The 21,949-nt window shown below is 36.5% G+C and overlaps 5 protein-coding genes across 10 annotated transcripts; 1 reads left to right on the top strand and 4 right to left on the bottom strand.

The window, feature by feature from the left end:
• Window positions 1–1,842: 1,842 nt before the first annotated feature.
• LOC102619398 (heat stress transcription factor B-2b) lies at window positions 1,843–3,939 on the bottom strand. 2 transcript variants are annotated; one of them, XM_006477362.4, is made up of 3 exons: window positions 3,629–3,939; window positions 3,087–3,411; window positions 1,843–2,987 (listed from the first exon to the last, which is right to left on the bottom strand). In XM_006477362.4, the coding sequence occupies exons 2-3, from the start codon at window positions 3,333–3,335 to the stop codon at window positions 2,307–2,309; spliced, it is 930 nt and encodes a 309-aa protein (XP_006477425.2). In that variant the 5' UTR covers window positions 3,336–3,411; window positions 3,629–3,939; the 3' UTR covers window positions 1,843–2,306. The 2 variants fall into 2 exon arrangements, with proteins under 2 accessions (XP_006477425.2, XP_006477426.2); XM_006477363.4 differs by having other exon boundaries at window positions 3,635–3,934.
• Window positions 3,940–5,389: 1,450 nt separating this feature from the next.
• Window positions 5,390–7,676, bottom strand: LOC102619887 (protein phosphatase inhibitor 2-like). 3 transcript variants are annotated; one of them, XM_025098543.2, is made up of 6 exons: window positions 7,540–7,676; window positions 7,428–7,445; window positions 7,230–7,339; window positions 6,206–6,318; window positions 5,942–6,103; window positions 5,390–5,862 (listed from the first exon to the last, which is right to left on the bottom strand). In XM_025098543.2, the coding sequence occupies exons 3-6, from the start codon at window positions 7,235–7,237 to the stop codon at window positions 5,621–5,623; spliced, it is 525 nt and encodes a 174-aa protein (XP_024954311.2). In that variant the 5' UTR covers window positions 7,238–7,339; window positions 7,428–7,445; window positions 7,540–7,676; the 3' UTR covers window positions 5,390–5,620. The 3 variants fall into 3 exon arrangements, with proteins under 3 accessions (XP_024954311.2, XP_024954313.2, XP_024954312.2); XM_025098545.2 differs by having other exon boundaries at window positions 7,230–7,350; window positions 7,540–7,639; XM_025098544.2 differs by having other exon boundaries at window positions 7,230–7,350; window positions 7,428–7,661.
• Window positions 7,673–10,743, top strand: LOC102620822 (DEAD-box ATP-dependent RNA helicase 47A). 3 transcript variants are annotated; one of them, XM_052437074.1, is made up of 3 exons: window positions 7,857–8,099; window positions 8,719–8,806; window positions 8,922–10,743. In XM_052437074.1, exon 3 carries the CDS (start codon window positions 8,923–8,925, stop codon window positions 10,525–10,527), a length of 1,605 nt encoding a protein of 534 aa, XP_052293034.1. In that variant the 5' UTR covers window positions 7,857–8,099; window positions 8,719–8,806; window position 8,922; the 3' UTR covers window positions 10,528–10,743. The 3 variants fall into 3 exon arrangements, with proteins under 3 accessions (XP_052293033.1, XP_052293034.1, XP_006477431.2); XM_052437073.1 differs by lacking the exon at window positions 7,857–8,099 and adding an exon at window positions 7,673–7,695 and having other exon boundaries at window positions 8,719–10,743; XM_006477368.4 differs by having other exon boundaries at window positions 7,859–8,099; window positions 8,719–10,743.
• Window positions 10,744–11,006: 263 nt separating this feature from the next.
• LOC102620357 (CASP-like protein 4A4) lies at window positions 11,007–12,558 on the bottom strand. Its single transcript, XM_006477366.4, has 3 exons — window positions 11,663–12,558; window positions 11,404–11,539; window positions 11,007–11,295 (listed from the first exon to the last, which is right to left on the bottom strand). Exons 1-3 carry the CDS (start codon window positions 11,980–11,982, stop codon window positions 11,110–11,112), a joined length of 642 nt encoding a protein of 213 aa, XP_006477429.1. The 5' UTR covers window positions 11,983–12,558; the 3' UTR covers window positions 11,007–11,109.
• Window positions 12,559–12,704: 146 nt separating this feature from the next.
• On the bottom strand, window positions 12,705–15,510 carry LOC102621116 (bifunctional UDP-glucose 4-epimerase and UDP-xylose 4-epimerase 1-like). Its single transcript, XM_006477369.4, has 9 exons — window positions 15,159–15,510; window positions 15,015–15,064; window positions 14,667–14,802; window positions 14,324–14,425; window positions 14,002–14,229; window positions 13,827–13,908; window positions 13,544–13,626; window positions 13,362–13,453; window positions 12,705–13,036 (listed from the first exon to the last, which is right to left on the bottom strand). The coding sequence occupies exons 1-9, from the start codon at window positions 15,348–15,350 to the stop codon at window positions 12,949–12,951; spliced, it is 1,053 nt and encodes a 350-aa protein (XP_006477432.2). The 5' UTR covers window positions 15,351–15,510; the 3' UTR covers window positions 12,705–12,948.
• Window positions 15,511–21,949: the final 6,439 nt, after the last annotated feature.

The raw sequence follows: 21,949 nt of genomic DNA on the forward strand, positions 1-21,949 counted from the left end.
CCGAATAAATTATGCAAGGAAAGTATATTTAATTGAACAGGTAGGTAGCCACATTACGTGCAGGAAATGCTTTCTCTTCTTGAAAAAGTGTCAGGGAAGATGCATATATATAAATTTAGAATCATCACTGAGTGTCTGTATGCAAATCAGATGATAACAATCAAATCCAAATTACTGTACAATTGAAGATCCAACATTACATACTCGTCAAGATTGATTAGCATGTGATCCATCTACTGCAAGAGATAGTTGGTAAAATTATTGCACTATATCATACTGAAAAGTGAGAACTAGGAAAGGAAGGAAAGCTTGTTTCTCCCAACAAAGGAGATACACTTGACAAATTGGAGATCCATAAAGATGCAAATTCTCTCATGTGTCTTTATCTTTAATATTCATATTTGACTCTTTAACCACTGATATATCTGGGTAGGGGAGATTATATTTTGTATTTGCTTTAATAATTAATTAATTAATTAATTAATTAATTAACCTTCCTGGAAACTGTCCTTCTGGGTTGTATAAAATTTCCCGGAAAGTCTTGGTGAGCTCATTATAATGAGTGGCATTAAAATACTGCGGGCAGGAGACAGCAGCCAAGCTGTGTTAAATGATATGAATTAGATATGTCCAAGACAAGGTCCAAAAAATCGGCTCGTAATTGAAAGTTGCGCCCAAAGGCTTCATTTGGACTTGTGTCCAGCTGAGCTGAATGTGTGATTCAGGATTATTTTTCCTCAGCGTGATTTACGAAATGAACCTCTTTCATTGACATTTTCACAGGCCTAACTTAATTATTTGAACGACACCTCCACCCCACTCATGCAAATTCCAATGCATGGAATGGATTGATTAGCTGTTTCCTTTCTCTCCTCTTTGTCCAAGTTCTGCGTTTTTCCTGTCGCTATTCGAATACGTCAAAAAAACACTCTGTATTTCAAACTATTTACAATTCCCAAATGATTATTTCAGATTCTTCATTCTTGATGATGTTTGAAAATTTATTAGTTAGTATAGTGTAATGAATTACTCTACAGAAATGGAAAAAACGAAAATCAGTCAATTCGTCGAGGTTGCGCAAGATATCTAAAACATTTTTTTTCGGGGGGATTTTGTAGAAGCAGCATAGAATGTGTTGAACCAATTACGTAGGGCCGGCACCGCCACTGGAAAACTAAGCCGAATGCAAATACTATCCGTCTGGCCCATCTTATAATGTTTGGGCCAAAATTAAGCGCATGTGGTGTGGTCAGTGTGGATGAAATCAATATACAGCGGATCAAGATTCATTCACCGCTCATGACTCACCAACAATTTTAGACTTGAGTGACTTCATCTATGCTTACAACTACTTATTTTTGTACCTTATGTCATATTTGGCTGCACGAATCGCAGCAAAGTGACACTGTCAAAAATAGTGCAAGCCCAACGTTGTGACGGAGAGACCGACAGCGAATTACACGTAATACGGTCTCTCCATAGAATTCTACAAAGCAATTACCAAACAGAGGTTAAGGACCAATGTCGACAAGCAAGACGGACACACATCAGCAGTTACTATTATGAAATGATGATGAAGTTAGTGTTTCCTTCTCCATCCAATAATACATCAACGAACCATCCTTTTTGAGGGTCCCAAGTGATAAATTGGAAAAATTCCCCTACACATGCAAATTGGAGCCGTGTAAACCCCCAAAAAAGGCCAAAAAAAAAGGCTAAGAAATATCGATATTCATCACCATTTGACTCTGATGTCGGAATTATTTCCTAGATTGCAACAGCAGCTCCATATTTGCATGGATGAAAATTATTTCACGGACTAATTAGACAGTACGCTGATCAAATCCAAATGGTACAAAATAATTTTGCGGATACTTCGCCTGAATTCATGACCATACTACTCCCCATAAACCCACCGATCTACAAAACTACAAATCATAATTAGTAAGGACTACATATTTATTTTATGAAATCTAACAACACTAGATGCTCGTTCGAGCTTTCATTTACAAAGCTTAAACCTTGATTTTTTCGTCCGAGTTAGTGTTACCAATCCACATTGTGCTGGAGCAACCTATAACTTGAATCAGTTGCTTCTACCTTTTGGTCGTCGTCTCACGAGTTTGCCTTCTCTCATTTTTCAGCCGCTTTGCTGCTCTCCGCACTCCTTTCACATTCCCCACCTTCCTCGGATCAAAAAGCGCTTGCCTTTTAATAAGCAAACAATTTGACCGGATCCGCACATATCATCACGTGGCCCCGTCACCACGTGCGCCAACCATATTAATCCATATCGTCGTCAGTTCTCACGATTTACCCAGTTCCAGCCAAGGAGGTTCCTGATGATGATCATTATTGGCATCCAACGGCTCTGATTTAACATCTGACCCCGGCTCATTCTCACCTTGCTGTTGCTGCAGTTGATTCTGCTCTTCTTCCTCTTCTCTCCTCGCACGCTTCGCCCCAATCGACACACCAAACAACCTCGGAGTCAGATCCAACTCTTCCGCCTCCTCCACCTTCGCGCCGCCTTCATCGGCCTTCCTCGCCGGCAGTACCTCCACCGACTTCCCCTCCGGCAGACTTACGTTGTCCAGCTGACCGGACGCGTAATTCGTCATTAAAGCGAGTATGTTATTACACAATCCTTTCAACTGACTCAACTCGTTATTCAGTTGAGCGTTTTCTTTTCTCAACTTTTCGTTCTCTTCTAGAAGCTCGGGCATCGTCGTACAACTCGTAGTTCTAATCACGGTCGTAGTCGGCACCGCCACCGGCGACGAATTAGCTGATATCACCTGTTCCTCGCCGGAGTTCGCCGGCGAAATCGACCGTGCAACCGCAGCGACCGTCACAGTCCCCGCCGTGCCAGCTGCAGGAGATGGTGATATTTTACGACGCTGAATGTCTCGTAAAAGACCTTTCTCACCTCTTCGGAAACAATCGTTTGCAAATTCCCAACGATCCGGAACTACTTTCCTAAATCCCTATTGAATTAATGGAAACTAATTAGAATTTTTCTTTTTTTTCTTCTTTACAACTAATTGTAAGAGATAAAAAGTAAAAGGAAAAGAAAAATTGCTTACGTAAGTGTTGAGCTGGCGGACGAAGCTAGAGAAATTGTTGTGTTTAAAATATTTCGGCAACAAATCTCTGGCGAATTCCGCTGGTCTCCAGACTATGAAGGTCGATCCGTCGCTGTTCCACGCGATTAAATCATCGACCGAAGGATCGTCAACCAGTTGGTAAGTTTTGGTCAAAAACGGCGTCGGAAGAGATCTCTGCGAGTCTCCTCCTGTTGCAGGAGATTCGCTCGTCTGCTCAACCGGAGCCATCGGGTCAATACCTCAGATCCCAACCCTATCAATCCTGCAACTCTCTCTTCGCTTCTGCTAATTGCTAACGCTCAATCTGAATCAGTTAAAAAAACAATAAAATTATAACGTAAACTTCACACAATATAATCCTCTTCCATTTCAATCAAGTTAAATTCCGAATGGAAATTAGTATGAAATAACAGTTCTTTTATTAATTATTGTTATTATTTATTATTTGGAAAACGTTATTTTCTGTTATAATCTGTTAGCACAGTATGAGATATAAATAAACGAGGACTGAATCATTGTACCTGTACGTTGGGTAATGAAGAGGAATTTTGATTATTTTCTCACCAAACCTAACAAGCGAAGAATAAACCACTGTTCAACGTGCAGCGTTGAAAGTTGGAACTCGATCAGACGCCGTTGAAAGTTGAAAACCAGGAGGTTCAGAAATGATGGATGACCTCAAACGGTGAGCATGCGAGGGAGGGAGGGAGGGAGGGAGCTAGAGAGAGATGAGTTCGCATGTGTTGTGTTGGGTTGGGTTGGGTTAGGTTTTGTTGTTTCTAGAAGGTTCTGTGTGGAGTAAATGATAAGGCGAGGGAAAAAGAGAAACAGAAAATCGTGTGTTCGAGAAGGAAAGGGAAATTTAAAAGAGGATGGGAAAGAGAAAAAGGGCAAAAGCGGTGGGGCCCTGCACATTGGAACAGGATAGGAAGGCGCCAGAAATGCGAGGTCTTTTCCAGAAGCTTCTCTCTCTCTCTCTCTCTCCCTCTCCCCTTCTTTAGTTTTTATTTACCTCTGTCTATCCGGGTCCGTCGACACGTGTCGGTTCGGATGTGGAAGACCACGCTCCATAGTAAGGATAAGGGATTGTTCTCAGCGATACTGATTTAAGGTTGTGATTGTATCACCCGCATGGGAGATATCGTCGCCGTAATTCCTCGGGCCTCTTTTCCTGCCTCGTGGTAATTTTGGTTGTTAAGACTTTTCATTTTACCAATTTATGATATTATTCATGGTGGATAAATAAATGATAGGATGATTGTGGGAGTGATTAAAGAGGCAAGTCAGTTCGAGAAGGCGCAAGAAGATTTTATGAATTAAATATATATATATATATATGGGTTAAAATTCTTGTTAATTATATTTTATTATTAATTCAATTTATGATTGGATTTAATTTGATTAATGTAATTATAAGAATCGTATCAAAACTACATAAATGAAAATCAAATGTTGAATATCGAATATATCTAAAGAGACGATTAATATTATATAAAGATGTAAATAATTGTGTGCCACTCATTGTTTAATTGAACTGAAACAATTCGATTCTAATAAAATTATCCATTTTTGTTCGATTGAAAACGTTATCAGTTTATGTGAGTTAAAAACAGATGAAGAGACTGCATTTATGGACAAATTAATGAAATAGAAGGATGAATCTAAGTTTTTATATCGGTATAGTTTGTCACGCAAGTGCAAATAATAATACTAATAATAACACACGCACCCACCCACACACACACACACACAACAAACATGATGATTCACCTTCAAACTTTTCCGTCCATCTAATGAGTTCACTCATATCATGCCCACTACCCCTTTTTTAGCCCACCATATGTACGCATGAACTGTGTGAGCCATGCCAAGTCCTACCTATTTTAGAAAATTTTACAACTTTTTTCGATGGCTGCTGCTGTAGACCAGTCTAAAGACTAATGACACGGCACGTTGACGACGAATCAAATTTTTTTAAAAAAAATTGAATTTATTGCCCGCATACATAATCCATTCATTTATCCAATTATGTCGACTTTGATTTGATCAGCTCCCTATATTCTACCGTCCGACGTATGATGAAAGCATCCTGAAATAAAAATTGAATCGGTGGACTTTTGCATAAACCACATCACCTCACCGCATTGAATTTGGCTGAAGCATATGCCAAAATTGCTTCTTTTCGTTTGGCCTTAGGCTTGAGTTAATAACTAATCGCGCATGTTGCCCGGGGCCCACTGTTGGCAACCAAACACAAGGTTTCTAATCTAATCATTCATATCTCAGAAATAAAGAAAATGCTTTTACAGTATCAATAATATACAAACAAGCCCGGACAAGCATAAGTTTCTATGTTGCGTAACAAGTTTTCTACCTTGGCAACACATTCTTTGTTGGTTACTGTTAATTTAATTACGTACGTTGTCATTATATATATACAGCAACACAGAGCCGTGACCCTGTCTTTACATTCGTCTTATTTTATTATGGGCTTTTGAGGGGGAGTCTCTTCACTAATTTCCCTGGATGTATATTGTTTTCAAAATTTCATCGTCGCTATGGATATCTATATCTCTAATGCCAATGCTAAGAGAAGGTGATGAGTTACATCCCGCCTCATTGTCGGAGTAATCGTCTTCGTCACCCAGCAAGGAATTATTAGCCTTTTTCTGCAGTTCTTTTACTCTCCTGAACTCGTCGTAATGTGCTCTCCTGTGGTCTTCGAAGTTCACAGCACGCCTTTCTCTGACATCCCCTGAAAATTAAAATGAAAACAGATAATGGTTAGCTTCGCAAATGATTGAACATTGCATACCATAATGAAGTTTTAGAACCTTCATCGGCCTCATCCTCAGATGATGATGATGATCCCGCAAATGGCCTAGAGTGCTTTTCACTTATAGCCACTTTGTTTAATGCACTTCTTATGGCTTCGGCATGTGCAGCGTAGGCGTAGCTACTGCTATCAGATGAATCCAGTGCAGGGGAAGGGAAACCTAAGACAATCATCAATAACAGACATAATAGTCAATTTGTTTTGTCAAACTTCAGAATAAAAAACAGCTGGTGGCTGATGCGTTCTTCTCCTAATTAATTACCATCATCATCCACCATAGGGTGATACGGCGTCTTGGGTTCAAGTATTTTTTCCCTAACAGGTTTATCGGCCTCAATCTCATTAAGATTAGCTTCATCCCAACGTACTCGTCCCCTGCACCCAAAGAAATGGTATCAATGGATAACATTAAAATCTGGTTAACTTGTGTTTAATTACCGATTAGGCCTCCCAAGCAATCAAACATCAAATCAACAAGAAAAAAATGATACCAAATGCTACTTTATTAACCATCTTCTCACCTCATCATTCATTAATGTAGATAAAAATATTTTGAAAAATTCATACTGTGTCTTTTAGTAAACTCAGCTATGAATATGAATGAAGAAATCTTTGCTTCACTGCTAACCCCATTACATTTCAACGGTTTAACGGCTCACCTTCCACATGGGATACCTTATGATTTTCATTCAGTACAAATTTGTCATTTAAAGTAAAAAAAATGAAAAGATTAAAGAATAGTGATTCCAGTTCGTCATGATTTGTTCTAGTTTTTTTATTCATTATTAAACCATTGTTCTTTCTTTTTGAAGGGAATCTTGAATGCAAGGGAATAGTACATCAAACCAAAAGCAAAGCAACTGTCAGACTCTCGTCACCAGCAATTTAAACGGAGGGTCACTTCACAGTTTCATTATATCGCTAAAAACTAAAGTCTAATAACCAATGATACCAAAAGCATATATTCCCCCGGGCTCATACGCCGATCACTTGTTTCTTAAAAGAATATCAAAATTGCTTCATCGGTGTCCTCAATTCTCTTTGGACATGATGAACCGTCAAAGAACAATGTAAATCGATGCTTGTTTGATACCACAATTTGTTCATAACAGCACCCCATCACCCTACTCTGATATCCCAGATACCCAGTTCCCACATATATTTGGCGGCCGAAGAAACAAATTAACGGGCTCAGAGATAATAATTGATCAACGGCTTCAAGCAGAAGCCAAGAGAAGTGATAAATCGAAAAATAAAGAAAAGGGTAGTACGTATGTGAAAATTACTTGATCATTTTGTTCAAGTGATGATGGTTGTTGGCCTTGAACGACTAGGAGATGCTGCTGAGACCTTACCAAAGTTGATCCGATTTGGCAGAAAATGAATGAATGAACTCCTAGTTAAATTCTCAACAATTGAAACAGAAAAATTAATTAATAATCTTTACGTTCAATTAGAATATAGCAGTTGGAAAGAAATTATACCTTGGGAAACAGAGGGAGCTGCAAAATAGGCAGAAAATGAAATTCAGTGGCCCGTAATCGATCGGTAAATGGACAGAGCACGTAATTGAGATAAAAAAGAAAAACTGGGTACCGTAACAAACTGCTATTAGCACATTGTTTTTATTCCTTTATATGATCCAGACAAACCATATACTTTTCTTGTTCTTGTAAGAAACCGAGAGACTGTGCCGTCTGACAAAATACAAGTACATAGATGCCAATGCAAGTTGGCCTCATCTGCTGGCAGGTCAAAATTCTGGAACATAAAATTAGTTGGATATTTTTATTAATTAAGTGATATCTGAAACCTCTTTTATTGATCGTTTTTATTAGAAAAAGCAATTTGTGTAATTTGTATAATTGAAGGAAACTGAAAATTTTAAGTATCTTTTTATTTCCCTTTTGATTTTAGAACTAGAGATTAGATAACAGAATAAGAGAGAGAGGGGGCCCGGGGGGAGTGGGGTCCACATATTGTTCTCTTCATATTTCGTAAGAAACGCTGCGTTTTTTGTTGATTCAGTAAGCATTTACGATGTCGTTTTCTATCAATCCCTACCGTTGGCGTCGGGTTTAAATTAGGAAAAGCAAACTATTCATCCCACTTCAGTTTCCTGTTCATAAGGCACCACGAGCAACGACATAAATTGGGTTCGTTTGTTTCTTTCTCTTATGAACGTGGAACAGTTTTATCATTTCTAACTGCGAGTTCTTTTCGCTCCAATTTGTATGTGTTAGTTAGGAACAGGCAAATTCGGCGTTTTTATTTGTCGATGCGGAAGCCCTCCTACTGTTTGCGAAAATGCCTCAGACAATTTGACAATGTTTATATCTTAGATATATGTGATGATATAAAACATTTGAAAGTAAAGGTCTTTCGCGAGGATATGATTGTATAAAGACTAATGAATTTTTATTTTGGAATTTCAAAGTAGTGTAGAAATGACTTTCTGTTTCTATTTCCATATATATGGTTGTGTTTTGCAAATATTAGTATTGATTCGCTATATCATCGTGCTGAAATTTTTTGAAAAATGTCAAGAAAGCTGCTGAAATTTTCTATTACAGATGAACATTATCAATATGGTTGAGCTTTTTTGTTCCATAAATGGTCAGTGTTACTAAAAGTTGATAATAAAAGTCACTTTGTACCGTTATCAATCTGTAACTTGCTAGCAATTGTTTAGTTTCACAAGCATAGAAGCTATAGGATACCTACAAAGTTTCCATTACTGTAATTCTAATTGTTTTAATGCATTCGTTATTGCAGCTTGAGAAAAACATAGCACTTTATATTTCAATAGCTCTTCACTTGCCAATGATTTTCCCATTCTACCAGAGTGTGCTATTGTAAAAAGGTAAACTTATCAATTTCAAAAGAAATCTACTGAAGATGCCAGCGCTGGTTTCAACACGGCTGCTCCTACTTGTGGGAGAGTCACTACCATTGCATAAGTTTTCATGTGTTTCTAGGATGCCTTGGTGCCACAATGGCGTACGTTTCCTTAGTCAAGTTGGTCAACATCATGGACCCCTTACTCTTGCAAGCCTTGGATACAAGAGTGAGTTTGAGTCCACAAACAAGAATAAATCAAACAAACCTAAGAAACATAGTCCTCCTATTGAAATCCCCAAAGCTAAGGTGAAGGCTGTTAGAAGTGATGGGATCAAAGCCGCTGGGGTAAAGAAATCCCTTGAGATTGAGTCAGCTCCTTTTGCTGCAAACTCATTTTTGGAGCTTGGACTCCCACCTTTATTGTTAGAAAGGTTAGAGAGAGAAGGCTTTAATGTCCCAACTGAAGTTCAGTCTGCAGCTATTCCTTCAATTCTCAAGAACCATGATGTTGTGATTCAGTCGTACACAGGTTCGGGGAAGACATTGGCGTATCTCCTTCCCATACTGTCCAAAGTAGGTCCACTTAAGGATAAATCTTCTAATGGCAATGGTGAATCTGGAAAGAAAACAGATATTGAAGCAGTAATTGTGGCTCCTTCCAGAGAGCTAGGAATGCAAATTGTGAGGGAGATCAAGAAGCTGCTAGGACCTTCAGACAAGAAAGCGGTTCAGCAACTAGTAGGGGGTGCAAATCGATCAAGGCAGGAAGAAGCACTTAGGAAAAACAAGCCAGCAATTGTTGTTGGGACACCTGGCCGTATTGCTGAGATTAGTGCAGCTGGGAAACTTCACACCCATGGTTGTCGTTTCTTGGTCTTGGATGAAATTGATGAGCTTCTTTCATTTAATTTCCGTGAGGCCATGCACCGGATAGTGGAACATGTAGGGAGGAGATCAGGAGCAAACCCACGAGAACCAAAAAGTGCGCTTGCCACGCGGGCTGAGAGGCAGACTATTATGGTATCTGCCACAGTGCCATTTTCAGTGATAAGAGCAGCTAGGAGCTGGGGACACGACCCTCTTCTTGTTCAAGCAAAAAATGTTATCCCACTTGAATCGATGCCTGCCACTGGACCGGGAAATTTGTCGGGGCCTATGTCTGGTTCAAGCTCAAACTCAAATTTGCAGGCTAAGCAAGCAGACCAGAGCCTGCCTCCCGCATTGAAACACTACTATTGTGTCACAAAGTTGCAACATAAGGTTGATACATTGAGAAGATGCGTTCATGCACTTGATGCCCAGACCGTGATAGCGTTCATGAACAATACTAGGCAGCTGAAAGATGCTGTGTTCAAGCTGGAAGCACGTGGGATGAAAGCAGCTGAGCTGCATGGGGATCTTGGTAAGCTAGCTAGATCAACAACTTTGAAGAAATTTAAGAATGGGGAGGTGAGAGTTCTGGTGACAAATGAACTTTCAGCAAGGGGATTGGATGTGGCTGAGTGTGATCTTGTGGTAAATTTAGACTTACCTACAGACTCAATTCACTATGCTCATCGAGCTGGTCGAACAGGTCGTCTAGGCAGGAGGGGCACTGTGGTATCCATATGTGAGGAACCAGAAGTATTTGTTGTAAAGAAGATGCAAAAGCAGCTTGCGGTTCCAATTCAGGCTTGTGAGTTCACCGAGGGCAGGCTTGTTATAGGCAAAGAAGAAGAAAAAACATTAGAAGCTGTCAGGTGATAATTTGTCTCTTCTTTTACATCTTATTGTTGAAGAGCTGACTGAGACAGGTTCCCTGATTATGTCTCCCACAACTTATGTTAAAATAATGTATTAGGGCCTATTATCTACTTCGATTAGTGATTGTAATGATGAAGCATTTGTTAGGAAAATTTGATACATCTTTCTGCGATAAATTTGAAACTCTATGAAGCTAAGTAGTAGCAATCATATGCAGCCTGAAATGTGATTACAGTAAATGTGGCTGTTCTATCATGGGAGTTTATAATTTTAACCACGTTACAAAGAACCAAAATCTGCTACTGTCGCTTTCCTTTGGCCATTTACCTTAATATTTGATCTGAAGTAAATTGATCTTGCATGGAGTGACAATGAACAAAAGATACCAGTCAAAGTTGTTTGAGTCCAACACCTAATTATTCTAGATACAGATTACACGAGATCTCTGTACAAGGAGAATTAAAAAGGAAAGAAGAAGATTTGATATCCAATATTCTTCATTTCTTATTATTAGCCTTTTGAAGCAGAGCTGTTTCAGAAAGTATGCAAACACGCCTATTTGCACACAAGCAACGTGATGCATCACCAGATGATTCTCTTGCAGAGCTTGTAGCCTGATAGAAGAGTACAAGATACAATGACGACAAAAGTTACAAAGGACATGCAGGTAGAGACGATAGCTGCCTTCCAGAGTGAATGCATTTGGTCAATATCCTGAATGACTGGTATTGCCACTGAAGAAGACGAAATGAGAAGGTAGCCCATCAACTGTCACATTGTAGCAGCCAATTAGCCTTCCCAAAGATGAATTTTCTGAAATAAGCAAAACGTAAAAAGAACACAGAATAAGATAAAATGGAGGTGAGCCACGCCCACCTGATCCAGGATGAAGCTAATGTAGTCAGAAATCTTGTCTGGTATAATAATGCCTCTGTGAGCAATGTCACAGATACCTTTAAAGAGCTGGAAAGATGAGTATGCAAAAGCCAAGATGTCTACAGTGAAGGAGTAACTACACGAAGACAAGCAGGACATCAAAAAATCAAAAGCTACAAGAACTAGTGTGATAATCTTACATGTAATTAACAACTTTATGCAACACTTGTAACATCTTCTCAATTAGCCTTAGGCTTACACTAATTCTGGATACCCAGTGAAGCTAGAAGGTTGCTGGCCTTTTTTCTTGGGCGATGGAGCAGCCAGTGAGAGAGCAGAGACAAAGCAGAACACAAGTGCCAAGAACCTAAGAAAAAGATTGGAAAAATGAATGGAAGGTCTGGAGCTCCACCTTGTAGAGGCAACTGAAAAAGAGAAAGGTGATGGAGTTGGAAACGTTTGTTGTGGAGTCAAAGAACTAGCTATCACTGGCGAAACAGTGGACACGGCTGCTGCTGCAGGCGAGGCACTGGCCATTGGTGCACAAGCAATCACCAAAACATCTCTTTCTTGTTTCATTTTCCCTCAACTGCTGCCTTCTTCAGATGAACGTCTCCTAAACCTGCTCCGGATGAAACTGGGGCCCTCTCTTGAGAAAAACTTGCTTGTTTACTACAATGAGCCTCTTCAGAACATAGTTGGTATTACTTGTGGAGCTACAACCAAGCCCTGTTCTTATTAATATAATTAGTTTGACTCTATAAAATTAATAAAATTTCTGAAATAAGCTTCGGAAAGTCCAATCATGTGAAGCCACGATAGCATGGAAACCAAGGGATGCTTTTCCATGCAATTTCTCTTCTGCCTGGTGGTGGTTAAGCTCTCATAAGCAAATAGAGATGAGATTGTGCATCTTGTTGATTGTTTAATTAAAATAACGAGGAAGGTGATGGCAAGAGAAATTGACATTTCAACTCTCTTTTAGTCAATGTTTGTAATCTTTATATAATTTGTCTGCTGCAAGCAATAATTTAACCAACAGCAATAAGATACTCAGGCTTATTTGGTCCGATAACAATGTCTAGAGGTAGGTCATCTTCTTCGACCTGACATAAACGCATACAAATATATTATGCCACTTGCTCACGCTTCAAATGGCTGAGGCTGCTGAAAGTGTTCTGCTTTAATGTTTAAAAGGCATTTGAAGTGCAGAACAGAACAGAAAGCTAGAGTTTCAAATTCATCCAAACATTACGTGTTTGACCAACCGCATTCTTTGAACATTTTTGTACTCATGTTACTTGGTGAGAAATGGGAAGCTTAATTTATTTATATTTAAAGGGAACGATAATACGTACATCGTCCAATAGGCCCTTACCCCTATAGAAGAAAAAAAATAGTGGGACAAAAAAAGAATAAAAGAAAATGACTAGTCATTTAAGTCAATTCATAAACAATAAAAGAGTCTGCACTGAAGATGTCCTGAACCTCTGTGTGAACTGAGAAGTTATTTTAACTTCTATTTCCTGCTCATAAGCAGATCATTCAAGTCCTTTTTGTCTGGTATCCCATTGGGTTGTTCTTCGCCCAGTTCCATTGGTGAGCGCACATGTCCTCAATGCCATACTTGGGCCTGGAAAATAAGTCATCCAGCAAGAAATACCAGAGTTAGATTTTAATGACATGCCAAATATTAGCCATGTAAAAATATGCCAAAAGAGACTAATGGTTCTGAAATGAAACCCCACTGCTAATTCATTTTTGAGGTAATTCACTGTTACTATCAACTGAGAATTATCAGCTTTTGAGCTGTCGTAATGTACTTTTAGATAACACAATCATAAATGTAATGTAACATCAATATCAAAGAAGTATCATCATCAAATTTGGAACAAAAAGAAAAAAAAAAATGTAATGCTACTGATTGTATGATGACACAGAATGGTTCAATGACTTACTTCCAACCAAGTTCTTTATGGGCTTTGTCTGTGGCAGCGTAAACAGCTGTTGCATCACCTACCCGTCTTGGACAGAATTTGATTGGGATTTTCTGCAGTTATTTTATAATAAAACTTGAAATTTGAGCAAATGAATGTACTGGAGTGGGAGAACTTAAAAAAAGCGTGGATAAGAAAATCACCTTTCCAGAAGCCTTTTCAAATGCTGCAACCATTTCAAGCACGGATATGCCCTTTCCATTCCCCAGGTTGTACGCTATACAACCTATTAGAAGATAGGTGATTGAAACACAGAGATGCAATACAAATTGTTACCAAAATCACAGATTGATTCCAATTATCAGAAAAAGGTTATACTAAATCCCAAGATTTGTTTAATCAGCTCTTAGAAATTAAAGGCACACATGAGATTCAAGAAAATTAACAGGTGGCACCAAGTATTTTGACATGCTAAATTATGATTACCTATATTTTCAGATGTAAAGAGCTTCTTAAGAGCACATATGTGACCATCTGCCAAGTCCATTACATGAATGTAGTCTCGGACCTGTTCGTGCAAACAGATTGTAATTAACAACTTTTAATGATTAATTACTATTACATAACTACTGAAAGTGATTATACATATAATTTCACATACCGCACTACCATCCTTTGTTGGATAATCCTGACCATAAACATTAAGCTCTGGATGTCTGCCGACGGCGACTTGCTGTATGTAAGGCATGAGATTGTTTGGTATGCCCTTTGGATCTTCACCGAGTTTACCACTCTCATGAGCACCAACAGGATTGAAGTACCTCAGTAATATTATTCTCCATTCTGGGTCTGCCTTTTGAACATCAAAAGCAATTTCTTCGCACCATTGCTATTAAGATGGAAAGAATAAGCGAAAGTGCAAACACATTTCACCACTCTCAATTTCAATAACAGAAGGCGTATCCCAAGTAAAGTTGCAGTACCTTAGTTCGTCCATAAGGATTCATAGCACCATACGGGAAGTCCTCAACACAAGGTATTTTTTCAGGCTGTCCATAGATAGTTGCGGATGATGAAAATACCAACTATTGGGAGAAAAAATAAGCGAAAAATCCTTGGGTCAGTAGTCGGCAAACCTGAGAATTCTCCGTTAAGGATTTACAAACAAAATGATCATGAAGAGTCAATTCCTATCTACTTACAGGAAAAAATCATTCAAATGGATTTAAGCCTTTTTTTTAAAAAAAAAAAAAAATTAAGTGAAAAATATTGCAGTAGAATGTCGGACTACAAAACAGAAATAAAATATTAAAAATTGGCGCTGACCTTCTTACAGTTATATTTTGCCATGGCCTGATACAGATTGATGGTACCAATCAAATTATTATCAAAATAACGGAAAGGATGTTGAACACTCTCTGCCACAGCCTTAAGGGCACCAAAATGGATCACAGCATCAAATCTGTCGCATTACGAAATACAAAATCAAAATTACAAATGAAATGTGATATCAACTTCTCGGTACAAAGATTTGCTTTGATGCTTGATCTCTCGCATTTGATTTTACAATTAAATACAAACAAACCTAGTCAAAGTAAATATATACTTTAAAGGCAAAATGCAGATCAATATAAATCATGAAAAAAAAAAATCATCAAATGAACCCGAACATACTTTTGACTAGAAAAAAGCTTATCCAAGTCATCCTTGTTCCTAAGATCACCCTGCAACCAAAACAACCCATCAACAACATTCATTTGCTAATTTCTCGAGAACCAAACAGTAATTACAAAAAAGGACGGGATCTCAGACACATACCACATGGAACTCGAGCTTCTTAGCGAGCTCAGGACCCGCCAAGTCCTTGACTCTATCAACAGCTTCAGGGACAGAGTTATGTAAATTATCGATAAGCACCACCTTAAACCCTCCATGTAGAAGCTGAAGCGCACAGTGCGTTCCAATAAAGCCAGCTCCACCGGTCACCAGGATATTTTTCTCTGACGCCATTGCAAGGCAAAGGATTGGAGGAGAAGGGGAAAGAAGGTGAGAGCGACGATTATATTAAAAAGAAGAAAATGAATAAAGTGAAGCAACAAATACAGAAAGGGTTTATAAAATGGGAAAAATGGAGTGACGTGTTTGAGAAAATCAAGGAGACAGTTGGGTTATCAAGTGGATAAGCACATAACACTGACTATGGATTGTGTAGTGTAAGAAAGAGAAAACAGAGTCTTGGGAAGAATTATTCAATTTGTTCTGTTTCGGTAGTTTTGTACTTTCCCGTTTTGTTCGCGCGCTTTTTCTGTTACTTGTTAATTTTCTCAGTAAGGTTTTTTGTTTTTTTTGGTTTTGGTGCTGGGAAAGCGAATCTAGCCGTGCCCCAGTAGGCCTACTAATTTAATTTAGTTATTCGGCTGAAATATAATAACATTTGGATCCCCAATTTTATACCATCTCAGAAAATAAGGATACTGCAGCTTTTATCAAATGGGTTGCTACATTTCTCAAAATATTAAGGTGACGTTCAATTATTGAATCATCAGTTTTATATATTAATACTATATGTCTCAGATAATATCTCGATTTTCAACATCTAAAGTGAATAAGTAGTAATCTACATTAGAGTATTGTACCAATAAATAATATTATTTTTTTACAAACTAAATTGTTTCATGGACGAACACCACCTGTGGGGTGCTAGTTGATTATAGCATATATATATATATATCTTTTTAAATATATATATATATATATGCTATAGCAATTTGGGGTTTGAATTCCACCCAAGTGCCGTGATAGAGAAGAGATTTAATTGCAATCCTGCTACCAATGACCCCAAAAAAAAAAAAAAAAAAATTAATGGCACCTTAGTACTTGGGATAAAAATATTGTGAACAGTGAACTACTATCTTTACTTTAAAAGATAAAAATTGTATTCGGTTCAAATTCGACGATTTGATAATTTCAAAATAAATTAGGGTTCCATGTGACACAAAAAGGAAAACGATGTACTTAAATTTGAAGATACGAAAAAACTACGTCATTCTCGCTCATGATTATTTTTCATTTTCTTCCCATCCATAATTCTACGACACAAGTCGGTGAACTTTTTGACCAAGTTGTGACGTGACAGCTTAGGATCAAGAGAAGATCGAGTGGGAAACCAATGGGAAGATCAAGATATTTTCCTATCTCCTTCCTCAAAAAACTTTTTAAACAATTATTATATTAAAATTTTCCAGATAAGGTTATCCAAAAAGCACGTTTTAATGATATTGATATATGTAAAATTTCCAATTTATATAATCCTATTGACATTATGATCATATATATATATATATATATATATATATATATATATATGTATGCGATGCTGTTGTTATGAAATTGGAATCGATGGCGAACTTTAATTTACAATTAAATTTCTTGTTCGGTCACTCCTTAAGAAGTGGTAGGAAATGAAAAAGGATCCAGCTATGGTGTCACAGTTGTATGGTACCACAGCTGGATCCAACCATTGGATCTAGCTCTGGTGACAACTGTGGGTTAGATCTAATGATTGGATCCATCTGTGGTACCATACAACAGTGGTACCACAGATTTGTCCAATGAAAAAAGGGCTTTTATATATCTATATATGTCGAAGGGAAAAAATTGTTGCCTCACTCTCACGACTCAAGAGCAGTAGACCAGTAGGCAGTAGTAGTAGGTATGATTCATTATTATTTTGTTTTGTTTGCCTTCATTATTAATTGGCAAGGGCTCTTCGTGCTTACGTTACGTGTGGGGAACATACATGTGCTATATACAATAATTAGTGTTTGCCGCTTTCGAAAACATTTTGGCTGCATTTGTAATATTCGGTGCAATTTTTTTTTGTTTGTTTTTGTTTTATGAATTAAGGAAATGTATGTAATATTTATTAACTACCGATAATCCATCCAAACAAATGATAATTGAATTGCTGATAGAAGCCGTCTTAATATATAACAGGATAATTAATACTCAATTAGATAAGATTAATTAGTTTATTATTTTGTTTTTCCGACTGAAGATAAGATAAATTTTTGGAGTGAGTGAAGAATATTTGATGTAGTAGTATTATTAAATTGGACTGGATAATATAACATGTATTACTTTATTATTAAAATAATTAAAACACATGCAGCCTAATTAAATTAGCATATAGCTCGGCAAGAAAATGAAAAAAGAAAAATTCGGACAATTTGATTGATGGTTCCTGAAGCGTTGAAGCAGCAGTGAGCACAAAATGAATTGATCTTAGTTTCAGAACTGATCATCAATCATATGCATGCGTCAGTTGGATTTGGGACCACGGCGGCGTCAACTATCAACGAGTATGGTCCTTAATCTGTCATCCGCAAGAATGTGCGGGACCCAACTACAGCAACAGTGGCTGGCTCTTCTTATCCGTCAAACCTTCCGATGGATTACAGTTACAGCAGCGATAGTGAATCGATGGGTCGTCTGGTTGGACTTTTTCGATTCTAAGCGTAAAAGTTCATATGAGGAAGAATATAAAGAGTTATGTTGTCGGGTTGGGTTTAGGTTTTTAATTATTTTTTTGAAATTATTGTAAACTTTTAAAGAGTTAATCATTGACGACAACGAATTAGAAAAATGATTACTTTAAAATAAAATAAAAATATATAAAATAACGTAAATAAAAATTTATAAATTTAATTTTTTACTAATTCTCTAGTTCAAGAAGATGTTTTTAATTAATTATAGTTTAAGAGAGAGTTTAGTTGTTATAATTTTAAGTTTTTTAAAAAAAAATTTATTATTTTTTAAATTTATATTTTAAAAACATAGAGGTCTTGATTTTTTCTTTTTTCTTTTTTCTTTTTAAACCCTTATCTAAGTCGTTATGTAAAAGGCCGGCTTGCCCGGATGTTTTTGTTAATCCCACTTGTGAAAAAGGTTAAAATAACTTGGGCCTTTTTCAGCCCAAAAAATTGGGCTATTGGATGGAATGGAATGGTTAGTGAGTTAAGAATTTTAGGTTGGGCCACCAGTACCCATATATCTGAACTAGTGTGGGCCCAAGATTTCATATTCGTTTTGTTACCTGAAAAAATGGGGAAAACAGATTTGAGAGAGGCCTTTTACCTTTTGTATATTATTGATAATGAGAACAGTTTACGCCACGGTGGCTGTAACATTGCAAACATTAATAAAATTCTCAGTTACGTTTTAAATGTTCTCAAAAAATTCATTAGTTTCTAATTTCCGTAAGAAATTAAAAGTAAATATATTTTTGTATTTGTAACTTTGCCCGTTGATTGGTGTGATTGATGAGACATCGGACATCATTAGATAAACACAATCTCGTTTTTCGATTTGACACGGGAAGTTTGATCTTTAGATAAACAAATCAAAACAAGGAACCAAGGAATGAAACTCGAGACGCCACGGCATGAAGCCGAAATAGAAAAATCACATCAAATTAACATTTTTTTTCATTCTTTTTGGGAACCTTTATTTCAAAGCAAAAACAAATGGAACTTCTGGCTGGGATTGAGCTTTCTAGACATTCAGAGTTCAAAAGAATTAGCTATAGTGAAAGTGAACTTCCTTACTAAGTGTGGCTCCCGTTAAACGACACGTTGTCAATATCAAGCTAGCTATCGTATTGATTTTCAAATTAAGTGAAAAAAACAAAAAAACAAAAACAAAAGCTATGGCTATCGTATTTCGCCACTTGAACAAAAGCCTGATTAACTCCAATTAGAGTCCCTTCACGGCGGGACTCAATTAATAAAAATCTCTTTCCCTATATCTGTTAGTTGAGGAGCACATCTTGCCTTTACTGGATGTATATTTTTAAGTTATGACTTATTTCTAAAAGAAAATACGTTATAATTGTAAAAAAAATTAGAGTCTCATAACTTTATATTAAGAATTAGAATTCTCTCATGATCCGATTTCTTCTTATGCAAAAATACATGTGGGTGATTGATAGTTAATAAATAAAAAAATAAAAAAATAAAATTATATTTATATATTATCACTTAAAGACACATGTCACAAGATTTTTAAAAACTCAAGCTCATATCAGGAGAAGATCTTTATTCACATATTAATTATATAATATTAAACAAAAATGTCAATATTAAAAAAACTATGATTATACTTCAAGCAAATATGGTCACGTAACCTAGCACTTTGCCTCTATAAATGCCTCTGCCCATTTTCTCGCAGACCTAGAAGCAACTGAAGCAGCATGAGCTTCATCAACTTTAAAGCCATTCCTTTAATTACCCTTCATAATTCTCCAGATTGCTCTCTACTCCTTCACCTTCATCAATGCATTCACCTTTAACATCCAAAACAACTGCGCCTACACTGTCTGGGCCGCAGCCTCACCCGGCGGGGGCAAGCAGCTGGAACCGAAATCATCCTGGACTACTGATGTGAATCCCGGAAGCAATAAGCCAGCTCGCATATGGGCTCGAACCAAGTGCACATTCGGCAGCGCCTGCAAGGTTGTGTTCTGTCCTTAAGGCAAATAAAATTTAGTAGCATTTACATATATAGTTAACTTTTGTGTGGCATCGTAGTAGAGTTCTATTCGTACTATCAATGTAATATAATTACTTTTTAAGTTATTGGTCTGTAGTCGCGTGTGTGCACTGCACTCGTGCTGAGTGTTGGGTGAGCTACTTATAAATTTTTTGACTTATTATCATTTTACTACACCTGAAATCATCAGCCACTACATCAATTATTAAATAGTTCACTATATTAGCTTATTAAATAATAATAATTTATTATATTTCCCTCACTAATGTGGGTTTATTAGTGATATCACACTGACATTATATCGCAAAATCATATTTTTATCAAATGACACCTAAATGTGTAATTAAATCTTAGGATTATTATTATTCAAAAAAAATAAATCTTAGAGTTATTATCCTTTAACTATGGTAAATATTCCAAAATAACATATCACTACACAAATTATTAAAAGGTAACACTTTTACTACATTAATTTTTTTAAAATAAAAGTTTAAGATATTTCCATCAATCTACAATTGATCATGCAGCAGATTAATTGTAGGGGCAATGTTATCATTTAATTATCATTGTAAATTTAAGCAACAATGATGTGCTGTTTCGCACTAAGAGCAGGACAAAATTGCAAATTCACATGGCATTGATTTGTATAATTTTTTTCTTATTTTAAGAGTTATTCATTGAGGGTAAAATTAGTATTTTATCAATCAATCAACAGGTCAACTAACGAAAGTAATGGAAATATAGTAAATTGTTATTTTTAAGAAGTTACTATAATAAAGTGTTGCCTTTCAATAATTTTTGTAATGGCTTGTTATTTCGCAATACTTAGTAGTAACCTTAAAAATTTTAAATAAAACTTTTCCTTTGATGAGGTAAGAGCTATCATTTCGATTTTGTTTTGAGACACAATGATTTTTTGTTTCTCACTTGCCGTGGTGGGTACTGGGTAGGGTAGGGCCATCAAATAAACTTCTCTGAAACTCGCTAGGAAACAAGAAATCTCTAAACAATTAAATTATGACAACAATTTAAGCACCACACAAGAAAATTTATATTTTCATTGATGGTGGGGATATTTCCCCCATGATTTCATGATTTGTGTACATCCACCTCATTTTAAAAAATTCATGTTATTTTTAAATTTTAAAGTAAAAAAAAAGTGTAATCAATTATATCATTTTCTTTACCTAGAGTCTCCTGACCATTATCAATCATCAACATTGTTTAAGTGAGGCTACAGTATAACCTATATAAATTAATACTCGATAAATTAATAATCTTTATTATATAATAAGTTTTCACGATCTAACTTGGGTCAATGGACTAAATTAATAATTTTAATAAAATAATAAGATAATACTTTTCTAAAATAATCTTATATAACTTTGTGGGTCGCATTCAAATAATAAATTAATAATTTATTGAAATCATAAAAAATCCAAACCGAACTTATTTTTTTTTGGGTTCCAGTTCGGTTTTGCCCACCCCTACTTACAAATGTGAGAAAACATGTGGTGCAACTGTAGTACCGTGCCACAGTTGCATCCAGCCGTTGGATGCCAGTGGACCCCACCCATTCAGTGCATCCAACGGCTGGATGCAACTGTGGCACGGTACCACAGTTGCACCGTAGCCGGACCCTACAAATGTATTTGACTAGGATATTTTAAGTATATAAAATATGATTCTATTGTTACTTTTTAAAAAAAATTTAAATCTAACTAGATCTCATCTTTTTTTTTTTCTTTCTTGCATTTAGATGTTCTGAAGTTGACTTCTCGAATTGTAATAAGAAATTTTGAAGTGTTATTGATGTATGTTAATTGAATTGCAAATAACTTTGTAAATTAATAAATTATTAATTTATCGAGTATTTAATTTCTCTTTTAATTAATAGATATTGTATGATCCAAACCTATTAATTATAGAGGTTCTACTGTATTTGAATCCACCAAAATACTCTATAAACTTGTATTTTTATAAAAATACTTATTATCATGATGTCCATTAATATGGGATAAAATTATACAATTAAAAGAAACAATTTACTCAATATAACC

Source organism: Citrus sinensis, chromosome 3, assembly GCF_022201045.2.
Source record: "Citrus sinensis cultivar Valencia sweet orange chromosome 3, DVS_A1.0, whole genome shotgun sequence".
In the NCBI taxonomy this organism is placed as follows: Eukaryota; Viridiplantae; Streptophyta; class Magnoliopsida; order Sapindales; family Rutaceae; genus Citrus; species Citrus sinensis.